The sequence below is a fragment of the Pocillopora damicornis genome, chromosome 11 (genome assembly GCF_964200805.1).
Source record: "Pocillopora damicornis chromosome 11, jaPocDami1.2, whole genome shotgun sequence".
NCBI lineage: Eukaryota > Metazoa > Cnidaria > Anthozoa > Scleractinia > Pocilloporidae > Pocillopora > Pocillopora damicornis.
The window spans coordinates 3,460,208-3,479,501 of record NC_142680.1 but is presented as its reverse complement, the minus strand read 5'-3'; the positions used below and the strand labels follow the sequence as shown (position 1 = coordinate 3,479,501).

The window sequence follows — 19,294 nt, the reverse complement described above, 5'->3', positions numbered from 1 at the left end:
TCAGTCAGTCAGTCATTCAGTCGGACGGTCGATCATTTAGTTTTTCAGTTTGTCAGTTAGTAAGTCAGTTTGTCAGTCATTCCGTCAGTCACTTTGTTTGTTAGTCGGTCAATTAGTCATTCGGTCTGTCAGTTAAACAGTCAGTCAGTCAGTCTGTCTGCCTGTACGTCAGTCACTTAGTCAGTTAGACAGTCAGCATTTATTGCAGTATTTCTCAAAGCCAGTAGATCAGTCCTTTACATGAAATATACTCTCTACGTTTATGCGGTGCTTCTAGGTGCAAGACATGGAAGAGTCCACCACAGACAAATCAGGAAAGCCGTTCACTACTCTTCCAAATTCGTCACAGGTCTTTGTCGTCGTTGGTCGAAATGTGGACCAATGGCGAGCTAGTCTGGGACTTGAGGAAGGTGAGGACGTATGGCCGCTTTTGTGGGACGGCAGAAACAGAAAAAAAGAAAAAGAGAAGAACAAATCAAAACAAAAAAGTTTAAAGTTCCACATTTTAAGACGCTGCAAAACAAGTTAAATACAAAGCAGTATCAGCTAAAAATTTAAAAGAGGTTGATTAGCAACAAGTGTGTTTGATTAAGTTGGAGACTTTTAACCATTTATCTCTGATACTGTTACTTTCAGATTTATCTCAAGATGACGCCTTGGGCCGTCCGCGAAGTACGTAGTTTCATCAAGATATCGTACCATTTCAAAATCTTTTAATTGCCCTCTTTTTACGTCTGCATGACTGTCTGTTTGTCTGTCATTCTCGATACTCAATTTATGTTCCTGTCTGTTACTACGATTAGTTTGCCTTCCTATTTGCTTGTTGTGTGGACTGTTTATCCACCTGTATCTCTCGGAATGTATATATATATTTTTATTTTTTCTTTTCAGTTCGCACAGGTCTTCAGCGTTTTAAGCCACTGGACCCAAATGCACTCGTTCCCGGCCGAAATCTCGCTGAAAGCATATCTCTTTCTAGCTTGTCTTTGGGTGGGGTCCCTCGACAGAAATTCCTATTGGTAACGGTCAAGGATAAAGAGGTACGAAAAATGATAGGATAATTAAGTATTACTAGTATCAAGTGAGTCGATAACGTGAGATAGGCCACTGTAAAGTTATCGTTTCGAGTCTTAGCCCTTCGTCAGTGCGAATAGAGGACTTGTGGGTTGTGTCTGTGGTTATATGCAGAAAATAGAGCTACGGCAATGCTGGAGACATGGTGACGAGACAACAAGGGTAAATTATGAAATTAGGAGATCCTCGCAGCTAAGAACACTACTGAAAAAAATTCAGGCCCGTACGGGATTTGAACGCATGACCTCTGCGACACCGATGCAGCACTGTATCATGGGTTCAAATCCCGTACGGGCCTGAATTTTTTTTTTCCAGTTCCTATTTTCAACTACTCGTTTCAGTAGTGTTCTTAGCTGCGAGGATCTCTTAATTTCATCTCTTCACCGCAGTACAAATATATGAATTTCATATATCTAAAATCATCAAGGGTAAATTAGTTGAATAAAAAGCGCTCGTTGATACCGTGGGGATTTGAAAGAGTTTTGCGGCTTTCCGAACTGCCTAGATGTAGGGAAAGGCCGCAAACTGCCATATGCTGCTTTGAATGATTAGGGAGATTAAGGTGTCTGGCGACTGGTTTGGATGCATCCTTGTCATTTAAAATGGTAGTAAAATGATAGCTAGGCCGAATAGAATGGTCAATTTTATGCGGACAGAAACGAGGGAAGCGTTGGACATGAGTTGGTAATCGTGCAATTTTGCTTGCAAAAAAACACTCATTGATTGTATTTTTACACTGTTTAACTTTGATATAGAATGGAGTCACTTCGTTTAGTCCTGAGCTGTCTTTGATCGTAACTTATAAGAGGTGGTGGTTCGAAAGTGCGTATAAGCGCAAATCTTCGTGAAGTTTAGTGGTTGCAAAAATATAAACAGCACCTCACCTTAATAAACAACTTACGCTTCTTTGTTCTCTTAAAAGGTGACAGCCTATACGTATAACTGGGCTTCAGATATAAATACTACCTTCGACAAACAACTGCACCGGCTGATAAACTGGAGTAATGTTCGTTGCCACCTTACCTATTGTCTTCTTAGTCAAAAAATGGGACTTTACCATCACACATTATTTACAGACATCAACAAGGGCAAGGAATCGAAGGTAGATCAAAGCTTCCATGAGTCTTCCATTGAGACATTTGCTATTTTTTCGGCGTCTCACGTCCACCCATCAAAACTAAGGAATTGTCATAAGCTATTGTTAGTTTTTCATGACACAACATAATCGAATTGTATTTGAGATGCAAAATTTTGCAGCATTCAGAACGTTGACTGAATTTGTGAAGATGTCTTTGGTAGTAACTAACATGCTGGTGACTGAGTAAGCAAAATAACCCGATTTACTCAGTGGTTTGTTTATCGCAAGTTCACAAGATAAAGTATAGAGGGGGTAAGTTTCTAAAGAAACTGCTGTGCTGCGTCGGTGGGAGAGTATAACATGGTAATTTAGTGTTATCAACTGAGTCGATAACGTAAATTGGCCACCGTGAAGAGTTTTAAAGCTGACGTTTCGAGCGTTAGTCCTTCTTCAGACAAAGTATTTCGAAGTCTTTGTCTTTTTTTGCCTCTAATATTGGTCTGCGATTTTGAATGAACTGAATGTATGTCAATTTTAATTTATCCGAAGTCTTGCATAGCAAGTTTTTTGGTTTTGTTTGTTTGTTTTTTCCCTGACTTCTAAATGAAAAAAGTATGCTTTTTTTAATTTTCAGGACATGAATCCTTTCTGTTTATCAGCCAATGATAAGGACATGTCACTCCTGATAAGTCATCCAGGGCCACCTGCACCTGATGTAAGTAGATAATAGTCGTTTTTTATGAAATATTCTACGACCCAACAATAGAACTGATTCCTGATTCATGCAAATATGTGCTTGTCAAACAAAACTATGTAATATCCCAATATCGTTGAGGGAGATAGACTAAGCTTTCAAGAGCCAGGGCGGTCTTCATCATTTGCAGCTAGAGAAATTGGCCTACTCCGAAGAGAATTTTTATTGTTCTGCTCTGAAACAATGTTTGTCGTTGTGTCAGTATCTAAGCAACTACGCACCCACCCCTCCCCTAACCCCAAAACAGTCAACTGATTATAAGTTCCACTGATTTGTTGTTGTTTGATGTTATCGATACTTCAAACTTTTATTTAACCCTTTTTGAGGTTTCGTAATGTGTAACAACGTGTTCGAAAGAAAGCTTAAATTTCTTTGTTCAAATCAGAAGTGTTTGATAGGCATACTGATTTTTTTCAGCGTGCTGTGCCGAGATCAATGCCGCCGTCTCCGAGTATTCTGGTCTTTGATAAAGTTCTACGTGATGTCACGCCTCCCAGACCTCTTTACCGCACTCCTTACTCCCACAACCGAGATCTTGTGAAAAGGCATGGGTACCAGTTTCAGGTGAGACTGAGTCGCGGCTTCGTTATTCTTTATTCTTCGTTATTTATGATTAATCCTCTCGACTTCGTCACGAGGATTAATCAACGCTATTTACTTGGCCTTCGGCGAATAATTGTTCCCCAACTTTAGTGGAAGACATTTCTTTAAGCCTGGATCAGGAGTCTCCTTCTCTTTCACATCATTTTCGCTTGAATGTTTCCCGTGTGTCTTTTTGGAAGGTCCACTCATCATATAGCACGACACTAAATAACACCACGATATGATCTATATGGGACGGAATCGTGACTTCTTTCCTTCTTTCTTTTGTTTTCCAGGAGATTCGGTCAGTCCAGATCAAAAGTAAGCAATAATCACTTCAACGTGTTTTAATGTCATTACTTCATGCGGCCTCCCGTAGCGACCTCAGTGCTTATTTTCTTCACTCCTGCTTTGATAAAATTGGTTTGACTCTTTCCTTGTTCTCTTATTTTTGATTTGCAGAGGCGATTTTGGAGAAGAATTTAGACGAGCTGTATGTCATGTGGCAGCGTAGGCCTCCTCACGTTCAGATCAGTGTAAGTTGGTAGAAGTTACTTAGCTGCCCAATAATTAACGCCCAATCTCTTAATAAACAAGGGATGACTGGGGAATTTCCAGGAATAAACAATACCCCTCGAAACTCCTGCCCAGCAGCCAAGAACAAATTCAGTGGTTATTGACGTATCTGTAGGTCACACCGTTTAGATTATGAGGATCAATGTAAGTATCTTAGCAACCGCGCACCTACTCCTCTCCTAACTCAATATTAACCCTAACTTTTATGACTGTCGTTAGTGTAGGGAAGGGGTAGGTGCGTAGTTGTTCAGATACTGACATTAATCCGTTTATGACATGACTTACAAACTTTCACATCTTTCTGTTGTTTTCTCCAAGTGAATGTTTCCTTTTTTTCTCGTTTATGACTTTGCGTTCTGTACCAGATTTTTTAAATATTATTCTGGAACTGTTTCACAGGAGGATAAAATCGAAACACTCAAGCGCTCGTCCAGGTTAATCCACTATTGTGCAGCTCCTCTCTTGTTCCACCCAGACTGGAGAAAGCTGCGTTCTTCTTACGCCCCTGAGAATAGCACCGTGACCCCAGAGGAAACATCCAGCGAAGATAAAAAACAGGAAACTCAGGAAAGAAAAACAAATAAAGCACAGAAAACGATTGACGGTGAGTGCCAAAGGATTGTAATACGAATCTGTGAATCTAGTTATTGAGTAAGTTTCTTATTTTTTGGAGTAACCCCCCCCCCCCCCCGACCCTTCAAAAGGTAGGCAAACAAGACTGACTTGCGTTGCAACAGAAAATTGTCCATCTAGGCTTAGCTACCTCGTTCCCTCATCAGCTCTTCGTTAGATCTCACTAGTTCTCCTACAGTTTGCTGGTACCCATATCTACTCCAAGGGGCGGGTGGGGGTGAAGATCTTTTTGAGAGTACCTTCCCATTTTTGTTCTCTAACACATCGTTAGGCATCACTGAGAGATACTGAGACTGCCTAGTATAAGAGAAATCGTCAGATTTGTTAGAACTGTGATGTCTCCTTATATGAAATTATGGAAATTTTGCTTTGTAGAAACAAAGAAGGAAGAAACAGCGGAAGCTGAAAAGAAACCACGCACTGAAGAAGCCTGGCACAAAGAGTTACGTTCTGCTTATTTGCAGCTATACGTGGAGTACATGCAGTCTCTGCATTTTATTGTGGTGCAAAGCAGGCCGCAATCACCAAAGCAGTCCAGGAGGTAACACAGAGATACACAAATCTTAACTCACAAACCAGTACTGTCTCATGCAAAACTGCAACAGGAAATATTTTTTCTTTGAATGGATTCGCTATAGATTTTCATCCACAGACCTTAAAAATGTACCTTTTTATGCAACTTAATAAACAGTACCACATGACCTTTCGCTTACACTGGATTGGTCGCACTCCTTGGGGTCCTCCACAAACTTAAACGTAGCACCACCTTGTAGAATGTTGTGAACGACAGAACTGTTCCATAACGTTCTTTGGAAGAGCCATACTAAGTAACTTCATACACTGAGTTGGCACCAAGAATATCAACAGAGTTTTATCTATTTTGCCTCATAACATGAAAAAAATGACAGAGATTACAGTTATTTACATAATTCACAATAAAAGTTCAATAATGTTGGGAATTTAGAGGGATGTGGGGAGAAAGCCCGATATAGGCTGGCATTTTTTTTCGATATTAATACGAAACATCACGGTTCCATTTAATACCACATGAACATACCGCTAATGAATGTTTATCAACGGATGTGAAGAGCATAAATCTTCACCTTTCAGGCATCTTGGTCGCGGAGCTGTTAACACTAAACCGAAAAGAGAAAGTAGCCCAGCCGACGTTAAGAAGCAATCCTCAACTAAAGACAGGAAAGACAGTTCACCAAAAACTCTGCAGCGTTACCTACAGAAAACTTCTCCTGGAGGAATCATGCTGATGGAATTAGTGTTTCAGGTTGGTTTGCATACAGGGTAAATTTACAATCTGTGTGGAAGACTGGCTGCTGTAGTTCATCTTGATATTGTAGTAGGAGGTTACAAGGAGTATTGTTATATCTCCTGAATGGGATGCTTATCTATCACAGGTTACCCTTGGAATAACCCCCTGTCGGTGCTTATCTTGCATTTCATAACATGAAGAAACAAGGGGAATTGTTGCAACTTCCAGATGGGATGTTACTCCATCAGGGGGAAAAACCCTGAGATAACCCTGGTCGTCACTTATCTGGTATTTTATATCTTGAAAAGACAAGGATTATTGTTGCAACTTCCGATTGGGATGTTACTCCATCAGAGGAAAAAACCCCATGGGATAACCCCGGTCGTTACTTATCTTGCATTTTATACCTTGAAAATAATAGGATTATTATTGCAACTTCCGGATGGGATGTTTACACCATCGGGGAATAACCCCTTGGATAACCCGTATCGTTGCTTATCTTGCATTTCATATCTTGAAAAGACTAGGAGTATTGTTACATCTCTTGCATTGAATGCTACTGTATCCTGCGGGTAAATCCTTGGGATAACCCCTGTGGTTGCTTACCCCAAATTTTATAAGGTGAAGTGACTAAGAGTATTGTTATTCTTCCTTGATGGGATTTGACTCCATTGCTACACTAAACATGTCAAAATCTAATCAAAACTGAAGGTATTGTATCAGAGGGAAGCCATGCATTTCATTTTTAAATTGTTTTGCTTTACTAGGGCTGCTTCTTTATCGTTCGACTTTATGCGTTGGGATGTTCTCAGATTCCTTCAGGAAAATCAGCTTCTGTGCAGGTGAGTACGTTTACGGGACTATTGAGTCGTTATACCCTGAAAATTATAAGGTCAAATCTGCTGCCTAACTAAGGTCCTCAACGCCGGACCTTACCACAGCTTCTGTACCATGAGGTAAATAGGCGTTTTTCCCCCTCCCCCTCACTGTGTGGTTAGATGCAATGCTAATCCATCGAAAATTAGAGCAGAACAAAAGTAATTCTTAAAACAATTTAACTTGTTCAACATCTTATCGATTTTTTCCCCACATTTTCTTTTTGCACAGATCTGTCGTATGTTTGTGGAAGACTGCAATCGTTACAGAGAATATATTCATCTTCTCTCGTTCAACTATGACTTTCACTTGTGCAAAGCGCAATTTTACTTGAATGGAAGCCAGATAATTTTTAACAAAGGCTATGGAGTCACACACATGCTAAAGGGATTGTTGCAAGAGTACGTGAACAGCCCTGTGTTCGCAAGGAACCGCCTTGGTTATGGTAAAGCATTAATTTCTTTTTCATTTTAACTGGTAACACCCCAAAGCCTTGTTGGTTGGTTTCGTCACGCAACACGTTGCCTGTTGCGTGACACGACCAATCAAGGAGTTGCTCTTTTGAACCCTTTCACTCTAGAGAGTGACCAGTACTGAAGCGTTTTGCTTCTAGGGGTGACCAATATGTAATTTCTCCTTAGCGATCCATTGCCGAGCAGAGAGGTGATAAGAAGAAAGAGAAATAACAGCCAGAGGGGATATTGCTTGATGTAATTGAATTTATGTTGAAAGCTTGAAAGTAAAAGAGTTGAAGTTAATATGAATTCCAACACTGGCAATGAGATTATTGAAAACACGACAATTTAACAAGTGGATAGTGTTTGGATAGAACACCAGTTCTTTAGGATAATACAAAACAAATTTATCGCAGTTAGAAGTTATCCGAAACTCTTATGAGAGAAGCCTCACCCTCAAGTTTGGCAATAGCGACGAATAGATTCCTTCCTAGAAGAAAGAGTTTGAAGCCATCATGTTTTACTTGAGTGTCGAATTTAAGCTGAAGAAGAAATTGCTGTATATCTAGTGCATGAATTTTAAGAGTTTCGAACACAACGTAGCCGAAAGAGAGATCACATTTCACGATTGAATTACGATTGAAGGAAAATTACGTCTCCAGATACGGTTCACATGATCCCACTTAGTAGCAAAATGCGCTCAATCGATTGACAAACTGGATATGTGTCATACTTACAAATCTTTTTTAGGTGAAATTTCAGTCCCGTTGCACCCGGGAATCACACCCCAAATTGTGTTTAACTACCTGGTGAAAAAGGCTTCGTTTTACGAGTTTCACACGCTACCTGAGCAAACAACGAATGCCTCAAGCTCCGAAACCAACCGAGTTCTTACGCACATTCTCCGAGAGTATAGGGATTATGACGTTAGCTTCGTTTTGTCGCTGAAGGAGACGAAAGAAGAAGGCGTGGTCACCATGGAATACATTGTCTTAATGACGAGTCGCAGAGAGCTTTTTCCGAAGTTGACTTTGGATTTAAGACTTTCAAAGAAGTCACCATCGTCAGGTTCGCTTTCAACCATGAGCAGTGCAAATAGAACCGTGGATTTGCCAGAGAACGGAGAGACAGAGCAAGAAATAGGTATTGGCGAGGAAGTGTTAAAAAGGACCATACTATTTTAAAACGGTATTGATTAACCTGAGTGAGAAATAGGGCGAGTTTGAACGTGATCTTTGGATGAAAAATGTGTCAAAAAGTGGTGTAGAGCACAATGAGTGGCAAAAGAAGTTGGTACGCCATCCGTCAGAAGGCGGTCGCCAACCTAAAACCAAATCAAAATTTCATGCAGAAATCTTGTAATTTTTCTCTAATAAGTTACTTTTAAAAAAAAACTCTTTCCTCCAAAACAATGTTGCAAGAAAGTCTTGAACGTTATCCTAGTATTAGGTGTGCGCGCAACAAACAAAAAACTATTTTAAGTGGCAACACAACTAAAACTCGCGTCTTATCATTTTTTTTCTAGCATCACGTGTACGATTCAATCTACCCATGGGGAGTTCCCAAGGAATCCCAAACCTCCCCTCCCCTGGTGAGTTCCACAGGTCAGCCTCCTCACCCCACTCCCTGTACGCATTGGGTCACGAGGGTGGGTCGCAGATCTTCAACGTACCTTCGTCGCGCTCGGACGAAAAGATTGGTGACCACCACCGGGATGTGCTTCCGCCGTTTGCGCCAATTCCAGAGCATTATGAAGAAGAGTTACCCGAGAATGTTGCCCTGCGCGAATCCAAGCTCCTTAAGGAAGCTTCCCTGCGTGGCCGTGACCATTTGGTGCATATAATCTGTCGGGCCCTGACCCACTGCAACCGAGACTTGTTATGGCATCGTTTGCTGGTTGGAGAGACTGAGGATGAAGAGAGAGACGGAGGGAAAAAGAGCAGGCGTAAGAGCGTCATTCGAAAATCCAGCTCAGAAACGAGTCTTAAACAGAGCTGGGCAAAGACTCTAGACTCGCTTAACCCCGGAGCAGATCAGGTACAGTCCATTCTGTTCATTTAGAACAGTTTCTATGAGTCCCCTTGTACAGTTGGTAAGGGCTGGTGGAACAATGTTAGTATCTAATCAACTGCGCACCCACCCCTCCCCTAACCCAAAAACAGTCAACTGATAACAAGGTACGTTTAATGTTGGGTTAGTGGAGGGGTAGTGGCGCAGTTTCTTAGTTACTAACAATGATTCGGGTTTGTAAAGCGCAACTGGAAAACGTTTTACGCAAAAAGTAATTTTGATGGTTATGCGGGACAGTACGTAGGTCTTAGTCGGCCCTACTCCCATTGCAGTGTCAATGCCTCATCAAGTAGGCATGTGACGAGAACAAAGAAAGTCGTTAGATGTGTGACGGGTGCGTGACAGCCTTGCGTGACAAATGAGCTAGTCAAAGTGACGTGAATAACAAAGGATTCATTTTTAAGCCCTTGACATCTTTTTTTTTTTAAACATTTCATTGTACAATTCTTTGTTGCAGGTGTCACCGTCGCGCTTGACCTTTGAAGATTTTCAACAACTTCTATCTGTGGTTGGAGTCAAATCTTTGAGAGAAGAAGATCCACAACTTATTTCACTCTTGTCGATGAGAGCAACGTGGTTTCTAAGCCTTTTCCCGTGAGTGAGCGTTATAATTTTTTTACCCGTCTTTGATTTTGGGTGATACGTTATCGAATTAGGAAACGAAACAGTTTGGCGTTTAGGGCACTTAAAAACGTGATAAGTGATCGAGATGAAAAGAAAAAAACAAAACAAAACAGAACAAGAAACCGAGAGCAAGGAATTATCAACGAAAAAATATGGCACTGTTTGATGCAAAAAAAAAAAAATGATTTCGGAGAGATTTGAAGGCAGAGCCACTCTCGCAACAAGGATCACCAATGAATTCAAAATGGCTATAATGCTTAGTTTCAATACACTTTTAACCTGCGGTGTAATCGTCTTACTAAGGCAAATTGACTTTACAAGCTCGCGATTGTTTATTTGACCGGCCATGTTTGCTTTAAAGTTGGCGTGGACGGTGGGGGGAAGGGGCGGGAAAGAAAATACTGAGCACTCGTTCGCCAAAATTACGCCAGTTCTGGAGGCTAATGCGCTTTGGACTATTATTGATTATTTCAATTTTTTTCTTTTCTACAGAGTTATTCGTGCAAAATTTCCGGAGGAGCATCGTTTATTCACGGACGAGAACAATTCAGTTCACTGCCTGGCTGTTTTGAATCGTGATTATCCGGATATGTTTGTTCTGTTGTATGTGGATAAAAACAATGATAGTGCTGTGAGTATCGTAATATAGAGATTTAGCCAAGCCTAACAGTGGAGCTCGCATTTTTTCCCCCGCACGTCTCAAGGGCACAACGCCTTGCCCCGGCCAGGACTAGAACTCGGGTTGTCCGACTCGGAGCCCAGTGCACTGACCACTGGACTACTGAACAAAGCCGTGGCGTTGGCGCGCCCGCGGTACACTTGACCACGCATGTTAAAAGTAGCACCTTGTACGGTCGTACATCCAAATTTTTTCGGCTGGATGGGTTACTACTATTTTGTATAATTATGGGGCTACGCTCTGCGAGCTCCGCTATTAGTGGCTCCCCATGTTGTTGTTTGTTTTGCGCACGAGTTTAACACATTTCAACTAACTGTTAGTTAGAATTTTGTTTCTTTGTTCATGGTAATGTTGATGTACGTGGTAATATCTGTTTATGGGAGAAAATCGCATACTACTATAAATGGCAAAAGTCTTGGCACGCCCTTCTAATTTTTGAATCGTTCTATAACTCTCCTCTATCTCTCCTTCCCCCTCCCCATTTCAATGTTGCCTGGTGCCAGTTTCGGTGTTAGAAAATGGTCACGACGAGCCAACATTGATTGGGAGGAAAGAAAGGACCTTCAAGAAAATTATTAGACATGAATAACAAGATTTATGTTTATCGTGTTGATTGGAAGGTTGTCGGCCACTCACTAAGGGAAGGCGTGCTATCTACTTTTGACAATCATTGTAGGTAAGACAACGGGAATTTCAAGGGATGGGTGGGTGTGAAGAGCAGTGTTTGACACCCATGTGGCCGAAACAGTGTATAACTACTTCGGATATCTTACATTTAAACTACGCCGATTAAGCTTTAATTTTCCACGCAGGATATTTATGTTGTCTTCCGTGAGGATTTGTCAGATGATAAGGAGATCTCATACAGATCACGTTTGCTCAGAAAGGAAGTCAGAAGTCACGTGTACGGTGTGATAAACGCTATGTGCTTCCACATGTGGACAGGCTTACTTCCGGTGTGACAATGGTGCAAGTGACCGGAAGTTCTGTAACAATTGCGAAGATGACAGCAATGGTGGTGCGCATTTTAGCAGTCATGTAATTTTCACTTTATTTTTTGTATGGTTTTGGCCTGTCAATGGATAGTCAACGAAAAGATGCTCGCTTGTAAGTTATGTTTAATTTATTTTTTGAAGTCTTCACTTGCGAGTTCATGTCGCTCAAAGAGATGCCTCAATAGCTTTTTAGTCCATCACACTTACGAAAAGGAGGTCTTAATGCGTCTAGTAGATCAGTAATGCCGGTGACTGTATGGAGGGACACAAAAGGGGAGGACGAAAGGTTGTTTTTCTTTTTGTATGTTCTTGGCTCTGGTATGACGTAGAAGAGACCCCTGCCATCCCCTCCCACCCCGCCCCCCTCCCCTCTTCTTGTTAAATTGTTGTTACCCCCGTAGGAGTAATTTGTAATGGTCTTCTTCAAACCACGAAGGGGAAAATTTAAAACATAGTATCAATTATCAATTTCGCCTTCAGACTTAATTTCATAAAGTAAAATCAGAGTTACATTATGAGGGAAGAAATAAATTTCAGACATTATGCCACCCATAAAATCTTTTCACTTTCTAATTTAAGGTTACTTTATCTGGAATTAAACATATTATAGAGATAGCCCACACACGCCTGCGCTAGGTTTTATTTCAATATGTTGTTAAATTGTAGATTCCCATCTAATGTGAAGGAATAATGATAAATTATGGGTGCAGTAATTTTGTAAATGAAGTGAACAAGAATTTTGTAGATATCTTCACAAAATAAATTTTATAACTTATTATAGATATTTTGGGGTTTGACCTATCTCTTTTCGACGATAAATTATTTTAAAATGAAATACTATGTACCTCCGCTCTATCGACGGTTTAACGCTGGAAACGTCAGCTTTAGAAATCCTTTACGATGGCCAATAGGCCATTTTACAGTTGTATACTCAGTTGCCAAGCCTTTGTTTTGGAGTGAGGCTGAAGGTGACCTTGTTGTGATAGAGACCAGTATCTAGTTAGCATGATAACAAAGTAATTTGCATTTGAAAAGCGGCAAGGTTTGCAGCATAACAAGGTCACCCTTAGCCTCATTCCTGTTCAAAGGCTTGGCAACCAAGCACACAACTGTAAAATGGATAATTCACATCATCATCAGTTGACAAAAACAAATTATCTTGCAATACCACCACCGACGCAGCACCTCAATTTCTCAAGAAGTCTACCCACCTTAAATACGTCCTTAAAGACTGAGTGGGAACCGAAGTCTTGAACTACGAACTGGGCGCGGCAGGGTGATTTTTATTTTGAGTATTCCGATAAAAGTGCGCGTAGAGTCACCCGGGTCGTATAATAAAATGATCGGCATTTCCCTGAAAACAACCTGACAACACCATCAACTTTGATTCAACCCGTGCATGGCCATTACTTAAGTGAGATCTTTAAAGTAAGGGTTTTCCCAATCTCTCTTATTTGGTCAATGCAGTGAAGATGAATTGTACACATTTCTTAACCTCGCAAAGCCTATAACATTTGGTTACTACTATTGGGTTTGATATAATTCTTTTGCACTTGATATACATGAACCAGTACATAACGATGAAATACAGTGCGCTATTCAATTAGCACTTCCCTGTTAACCCATTACGCCCCAAAATTTATATTCTCCAGTTAACTCTTCTCATCACATTTCCTTTGGTACTGACGAGGAGAATTTGTTTGACAATCAGGAGTCTCTTACACTTGTGACTATTTCTTTTAATTTCATGAACTTTACATTTGATTCCAGGGTAATAATGTAGGGGGAACACAGTCAAGCTAACGGGTCAGACATTTATTTTGATTTTAATCTTATTAAGTGATTACATGATTGAAATCTTCCTTTACTTTCCTCCTTTCCGCTCCCTTATCTGGAGTTACGGGGCTGAAAAAACCTTACGAACTGTGGAAACGAAGTAGCTACCGTGAAAGAACTTGCTCATGACATCTTAACGCATTTACATAACTTAAGTAACATTTAAGAATAAAAGGGTTTTGATTGTATTTACACGACGAAGGTAAGGGCTTCGGAGAATGTTTCAGATAATGTCACACAGCTGTTTTGCAGTGTCACCTCCAAAGATGTGGAACTCACTGTCCAGGGGCTTGGATGTTTGTTACGGACTGCGACAGAGTGGCATTGTGCTCCTTGCTTGTACACCTTGCAAACGAATTTCTGATCTCTGCACTCAGAAAGATGTAGACGAATGGATGGAATAGGCTCCGGCTCTGATACAGGAAGGTTAAGACAATCACCACCCTGTAATCCACATTACGCCAATCTACGATGAAGAGAGATTCCACGGCGGTAATGGCACTCCAAAGGATCAGGTACAACAGAAACAAGGCGCACGAGATGTGCAGCACTTCCAAGTTGAGGAGGTGAGTTCCTCCCCTGAAAGACCCAGCCATTGCAGGTGTCGGGGTTGGCAGTCTTGGCTGGGTGCTCACCGGCATGGAGGATACCTTCGGCGTAGGGTGGATGGAGTTCTTTTTCAGGATAGTTACGGTGATCGCCAGAATAGTGAAGAAAATTGCAGGGCCGAGAGTGATCAGAGTATGAAAAGTAGAGAAGGAAAGAGTGGCGAGGTTGCCCTTCTCCCAAGACAACCAGCATGTTCCTTCAAACTTGTCATAGGCTCCCCATGTGTTTGGATTCAAGGGTGGAGATGCCAGGAAACCTGCACCGAACCAGATCGTGAACATCAGTAGACGGACAACGGGCTTGTTGATGAAAAACATACAGTAGGCACTTGGGGACTTGACATACAGGAATCGGCTTATTGCAATGAGAGCGACTGTTGCTAGGAACACTGTTGCCAGAGTGTTGTGGAAGAATCCCTGGATGCGACATAAGAACGGTATCATTCCCAGCCCGAAAGAATCGACCCAAACACCTGTAGCCCAAGGTCCGGCTGTTACCAAGGCACTGACAATGTCGATAACCATGAAATTTTGGATGAACATGTATGGTACAGTTCTGAGTCTTATTGACGTTACTATGATAAAGACTAGGTTGAGGAGAAAAGCCAGAGAACTGATACAGGCAAGAGCTTTTAATTGAGCCCAGACGCTGCTCGCCTCCTGAGGCTGCCTGAACAGAGGTACAGGATCTGTAGGAGTGTAGCCGCTGGTAGTGTTGGTAGTGTTGGATTCATTTCTTGGGGTAAAGGTTGAATTAACCTGCAAATCGTTCCCCATTGTCAAACTTGGTATGGGAACTGAAATAAGGCGAGAGAATACAATGATAAGATTTCGATGGCCTTAAATGAAACCGTTCAGAACATTCTATATTCGTTATAACATTTTACTAGCAAGAAGTTTTCCATCCCCCACTGTATTCTAATCCTTGTTGAAAATCATTCCTCGTGGCTTTCACACCTGTTAATAGAACTGAATGGCTAGGAATCGTTTTGTTAAATTTCTTTAGCTTGAAAAAAAAACTAATTAGATATTTCGTTTCCATGATTGCGATTTTGCTCCCGTAATGTTTTTTCACCCCTTGTCTCTAAACGCCGTCTGGTTTGCAATGTTAGCGTGGCCGAGAGGGGATCCAAAGGTGTCTGTGTCACACTTTGTCAAGCGAGAAGTGACACCTTTATCATTATGAAACAAGCTCTTCTACTCCCCTTATCTAGAAGGCATTTGATTTTAAACTCCTCCCTCACTTTGGCAGTGACAAAGTATCTTACTTACGCCGCCATCTGGTCTAAGAAAAACAAAATCAATCTTCCCGTCCTGTGAGAAACAATTTGTAAGTGTAGTTATGATTACGCATGAACTCCTAAAGTTACATTTCTATGTGTACCAATTGTTCTTTTGGCAATAAGAACCTAGGATTTTAATTAAACTTTCACCGCTTGGTAAACAAATTAGTCTTTTCTCGGCTTGGGCTTTGTCTTTCTTACTAATAAGCCGCAAAAAGGCTAAGTGGAAATGCACACCAGGTATTAAAAAGTATCGTCGGTTTTTCTTTCTTCCAATTTTGTTAGCTTTTTGAGAAAGAGAACCTTAATACTTTACAGCCAATACGCTTGGGTACCGAAGGGTTGCCCCCTCTGACAATTTCTAAAATTTGAAACAAAGTTTTTTCTAGCTTGCCCACAAAACAAATAGACAACCTTGGAGTGAATCAAGACAGGATTTGATTGCCCTCGTAATCAATTTTGACATTTTTGTCAAATTTCTTCCCATTTTTTTACACATAGAAAGAGAAGGAAAGCTGTGGTCTAAAGAGGAACATGAGAGGTTCTCAATGTCTTGTAAAGAAGAATTAACATGTTTACTCATCAAATTTAATTTCTGGTTATCAATGCGCTTGCTGGAATTATCACAAATAACAAGCTATATGATAAACTAAACGAGCACCCTTCGACATCATAGAAATTTCTCTCTCTTGGAAATAGATCGATTTGTGAACAAATAAGAGCAAATATTTCAAGACTTTCGAAATGACATTCCATATTCACCTAATAAAATCGTTGATGCACGCCCGATAGTTCGCAGGATTTTATTTTATTTTAATAAAATAATAATAAAATAATAATTTTGCCGGTAGTTTGTGCTTATCGTTAATTCTGCAGTAATCTATGACAAATCTTCTGTTAAAATATGGAACCACGGAGAAATAAAGACTCCGCCATTCTGCCATTCAGTAACCCTTTTTAACCGTGAGGTTTTCGAGTGAGATTTTGAGAGACCATTTTAACTGGATAGAGCAACACCCTTACCTTGTTTGCTGATTTCTTCGATCTTCTTCCAGGTGTGTTGGGACTTTGAAATTGAAAAAAGGAGCAATTTAATGGGAAAAACTCTCTCCGCTAACCTTTCATCTAAGCCTGTTGAACCGCCCTTCAAGTTTCGTGACCAGAGGCGTTCACCAGCTAAACTGAAGTTTTTGGTAAAAACTCACTTTTTTCATGATGCGGGGAATATATTTGCTTTCTATTAACGATGGTGTTCCCATATCCCACACACCGGGTCATTGTTGCACAATAACCAAAGTAAAATTGATTAATCTCCCTTCTCTTTGGAGGTACACTAGCTTTTGAAAGTCATTGACGTAAATGGCTCATTTAAGTCCTCAAAGTGCAAGCCGCTTTTTTCAATTAGTTTTAAAAAATTATGAGCGTGCCTCTTCAAAGAATCATCAATGACAAAAATTTTCTAGTTTCAATTTCAAACTCAGCTGCTTTTCTATGAAAGATGAACATTGTGCATCCTGGGAGGCGGTTGACTCTTATTTCTACCACTACGTTTGAGGTAAAAAAATAAATTATTTTCTCTTTTGTTGGGATCCTTACTCGGCTGTTGCAGGATCGTGCGGTTACAAGCGATACTGATACCATTTTCTGGCTCTCTACTGACGGAGAGCATCGTACAATGTTGTCTCATATTGAGCTATATCGTTATATGAACCTCGACGAACGATGAAATTTTAGGGAGACAGGAAATTTAGTGTCTAGATTTGAATGGTTGAGATGGTTAGACGTTAGGAAATCCTCTGAATGAGACCCCCCCCGGCGTATTCAGATTGACTTTAATTAGCAACTGACTTTGGTAGGATACAGCTGGCACCTGCAGGAAAAGTGATTCATAAAAACTGGGAGAGTGATCAGTCGATGCCTCGCTGTTACCAAATTGAAGGTCAGCCGCTGGAGCTCGACACCTTTGTTACAAGTAGTTCACTCCTTTGTCATTATTCATCAGTCCTACACAAACAACTTATATCCTCAAACAAATTGAAAATTCTCCTTCCAAGTTAACGATCTGAATGCTCATCTCTTCATCTGAGATGCGCTAAACAACCCCCCAGTGACGTACCTCACATAGTCTTTTATCAGATATTACATAGACATCTCACGCATTGTTTTTATTTCGTCCTCTTTGGTCGCAGTTTACACACACAGAGATTACAATTACTATCCTTCATTACCTAAAATTCAAGAATATATATAGAATATCGTTGTTAAATATTAACAGTACTTACAACCGATCTAACTTACAATGCTCTTACTTATGGAACGACAGTCGAGCCAGTAAGTGGTACTGTATCAAGCGGTCACCCTCGGTCAAACCAGTAAAATTAAATCCATTTTTATCTCCCGAAAACAACGTAAGCAGTATTTTCGAGCGAGTGATGTGTGCACCTTTAGTATAAAATCGGTTTTTTACCATACCCCTATTCTGCTGAACCTGTCTTAAGCGGTGACCCCGCCATTCCCCTGTTCGACTGTAATTTAAGTTACATCAGTTTTCAATGCAAGGAATTTTTCAGGATACTTTCAGAATAGTATTTGCAATTACAAACAGAAACTGATACAAGTTTAGATAATCAACAGAATAACAGATAAAATACGTATTAGGGTGAGAGAAAATCGTCTGAAGCAAAACCAGCAGCACGCTTTTCTGTCGTCTTCACAAATGGGAACCTGCGAAAAAGTTCTACTCCAGGACACTGCCTAACATCGTAGCATCTTTGTGCTCTGAAACGCTTTGTTCAGTCGTCAGTGTTTTACTAAACGCAGAATTTTGCGTGGAGACCGCTAGTCGACCTTCATCATTCGTCGTGCGTTTGCTTGCTCCATTTCCTGTACAGTTCTGGTTTACATTATCGTTGCCATACCGACCACAGCTTAGGGCTTTTTTGAAGGCCAGCTGGAACTGTGGATTCATTATTCCATAGATAATCGGATTTACATAACTACTCGAGAACATCAGGTAGATAACTGTTGCGAAGATTTCTCTCGGGATTTTACACCCGGCAGTCTCAATAACAACCACAATGGAAACTGGACCCCAGGTCATCACAAAAACACAAACCACAGTAAAACTTGCCTTCAACAATTTTATGTCCGTACGGCGAGCATTGACACACTGATTCCCTACGTTGTGCGCGTTTAAATTTAGCGAGCTTTGTTTCACTGTTTGGTATATTTTATAGTAGCAATAAAATATTGCAACTGTACAACCGTTTACAACCCCACCAACAACTAATATGAGGTACGAAATTTGTTCTATCTTCCAACTGAAAGTACAGACAGAGAATTTTGCATGAAATTCAAACTTTCCCCATCCGTACAACGGAGGTGTGGCGCATAGGAGAGCAACCAACCAGACAAGAACACAGTAAAACCAAGCAGTTCTCTTGCTGGGAAATATTCTGCTATAAAGGGCTGGTTTTACAACTCTTATATATCGATTTAGTGCAATTACGCCCATATTTAGAATGGAAGCGATACCCAGCGTAAATTGTATCATTGCAGATATCTCGCACCACCGTTGGGAGAAATTCCAAGTTCCAGTATAGAGGCTCACGATCCAAAATGGCATGTGAAGCGTCGCCATGGAGATGTCAGTTAGTGCCAGATTGCGGATGAAAGTGTTGGTGATACTCTTGAGCCTGGAGTCTTTATTAATCACATAAATAACAAGCAGATTTCCAGGTATACAGGCAAGGCAAACGAGAATGGCCAGGCTCACCTCGAAACCAATTTTAGTGCGCGAACGACCAAGAGGATCTGTAGCAATTGAGTCAGAATTGTTCACCATTTTGTGGTGAAGCAGGCTGGAAGATAAAAGGGCCTAAACATCAAGAGATAAACATCAATC

General features: G+C 40.7%; 3 protein-coding genes across 6 annotated transcripts in view; 1 reads left to right on the top strand and 2 right to left on the bottom strand.

The window, feature by feature from the left end:
• The window catches only part of LOC113679008 (KICSTOR complex protein SZT2), a 43,228-nt gene extending 30,795 nt beyond the window's left edge, over positions 1-12,433 (top strand). For 2 of the 3 annotated variants that reach the window (XM_089187701.1, XM_089187703.1), the window contains 18 exons: positions 278-410; positions 637-672; positions 892-1,040; positions 1,997-2,176; positions 2,787-2,867; positions 3,324-3,470; positions 3,785-3,809; positions 3,951-4,024; positions 4,464-4,668; positions 5,073-5,238; positions 5,808-5,979; positions 6,732-6,806; positions 7,072-7,285; positions 8,046-8,438; positions 8,821-9,332; positions 9,823-9,959; positions 10,482-10,620; positions 11,481-12,433. In XM_089187701.1, coding sequence (XP_089043827.1) covers positions 278-410; positions 637-672; positions 892-1,040; positions 1,997-2,176; positions 2,787-2,867; positions 3,324-3,470; positions 3,785-3,809; positions 3,951-4,024; positions 4,464-4,668; positions 5,073-5,238; positions 5,808-5,979; positions 6,732-6,806; positions 7,072-7,285; positions 8,046-8,438; positions 8,821-9,332; positions 9,823-9,959; positions 10,482-10,620; positions 11,481-11,630 — 2,988 coding nt within the window. In that variant the 3' untranslated portion in view covers positions 11,631-12,433. Of the gene's footprint in view, positions 1-277; positions 411-636; positions 673-891; positions 1,041-1,996; positions 2,177-2,786; positions 2,868-3,323; positions 3,471-3,784; positions 3,810-3,950; positions 4,025-4,463; positions 4,669-5,072; positions 5,239-5,807; positions 5,980-6,731; positions 6,807-7,071; positions 7,286-7,481; positions 7,624-8,045; positions 8,439-8,820; positions 9,333-9,822; positions 9,960-10,481; positions 10,621-11,480 lie in introns of those variants that run through there. The other variant, XM_089187702.1, reaches the window with a different exon arrangement.
• A 1,040-nt stretch (positions 12,434-13,473) lies between these two features.
• LOC113679011 (uncharacterized) lies at positions 13,474-16,583 on the bottom strand. Of its 2 annotated transcripts, XM_089187704.1 has the most exons (3): positions 16,414-16,545; positions 15,380-15,421; positions 13,474-14,904 (listed from the first exon to the last, which is right to left on the bottom strand). In XM_089187704.1, exon 3 carries the CDS (start codon positions 14,882-14,884, stop codon positions 13,775-13,777), a length of 1,110 nt encoding a protein of 369 aa, XP_089043830.1. In that variant the 5' UTR covers positions 14,885-14,904; positions 15,380-15,421; positions 16,414-16,545; the 3' UTR covers positions 13,474-13,774. The 2 variants fall into 2 exon arrangements, with proteins under 2 accessions (XP_089043830.1, XP_027051740.2); XM_027195939.2 differs by lacking the exon at positions 15,380-15,421 and having other exon boundaries at positions 16,414-16,583.
• A 1,182-nt stretch (positions 16,584-17,765) lies between these two features.
• On the bottom strand, positions 17,766-19,290 carry LOC113679013 (visual pigment-like receptor peropsin). Its single transcript, XM_027195941.2, has one exon. It carries the CDS (start codon positions 19,232-19,234, stop codon positions 18,128-18,130), a length of 1,107 nt encoding a protein of 368 aa, XP_027051742.2. The 5' UTR covers positions 19,235-19,290; the 3' UTR covers positions 17,766-18,127.
• Positions 19,291-19,294: the final 4 nt, after the last annotated feature.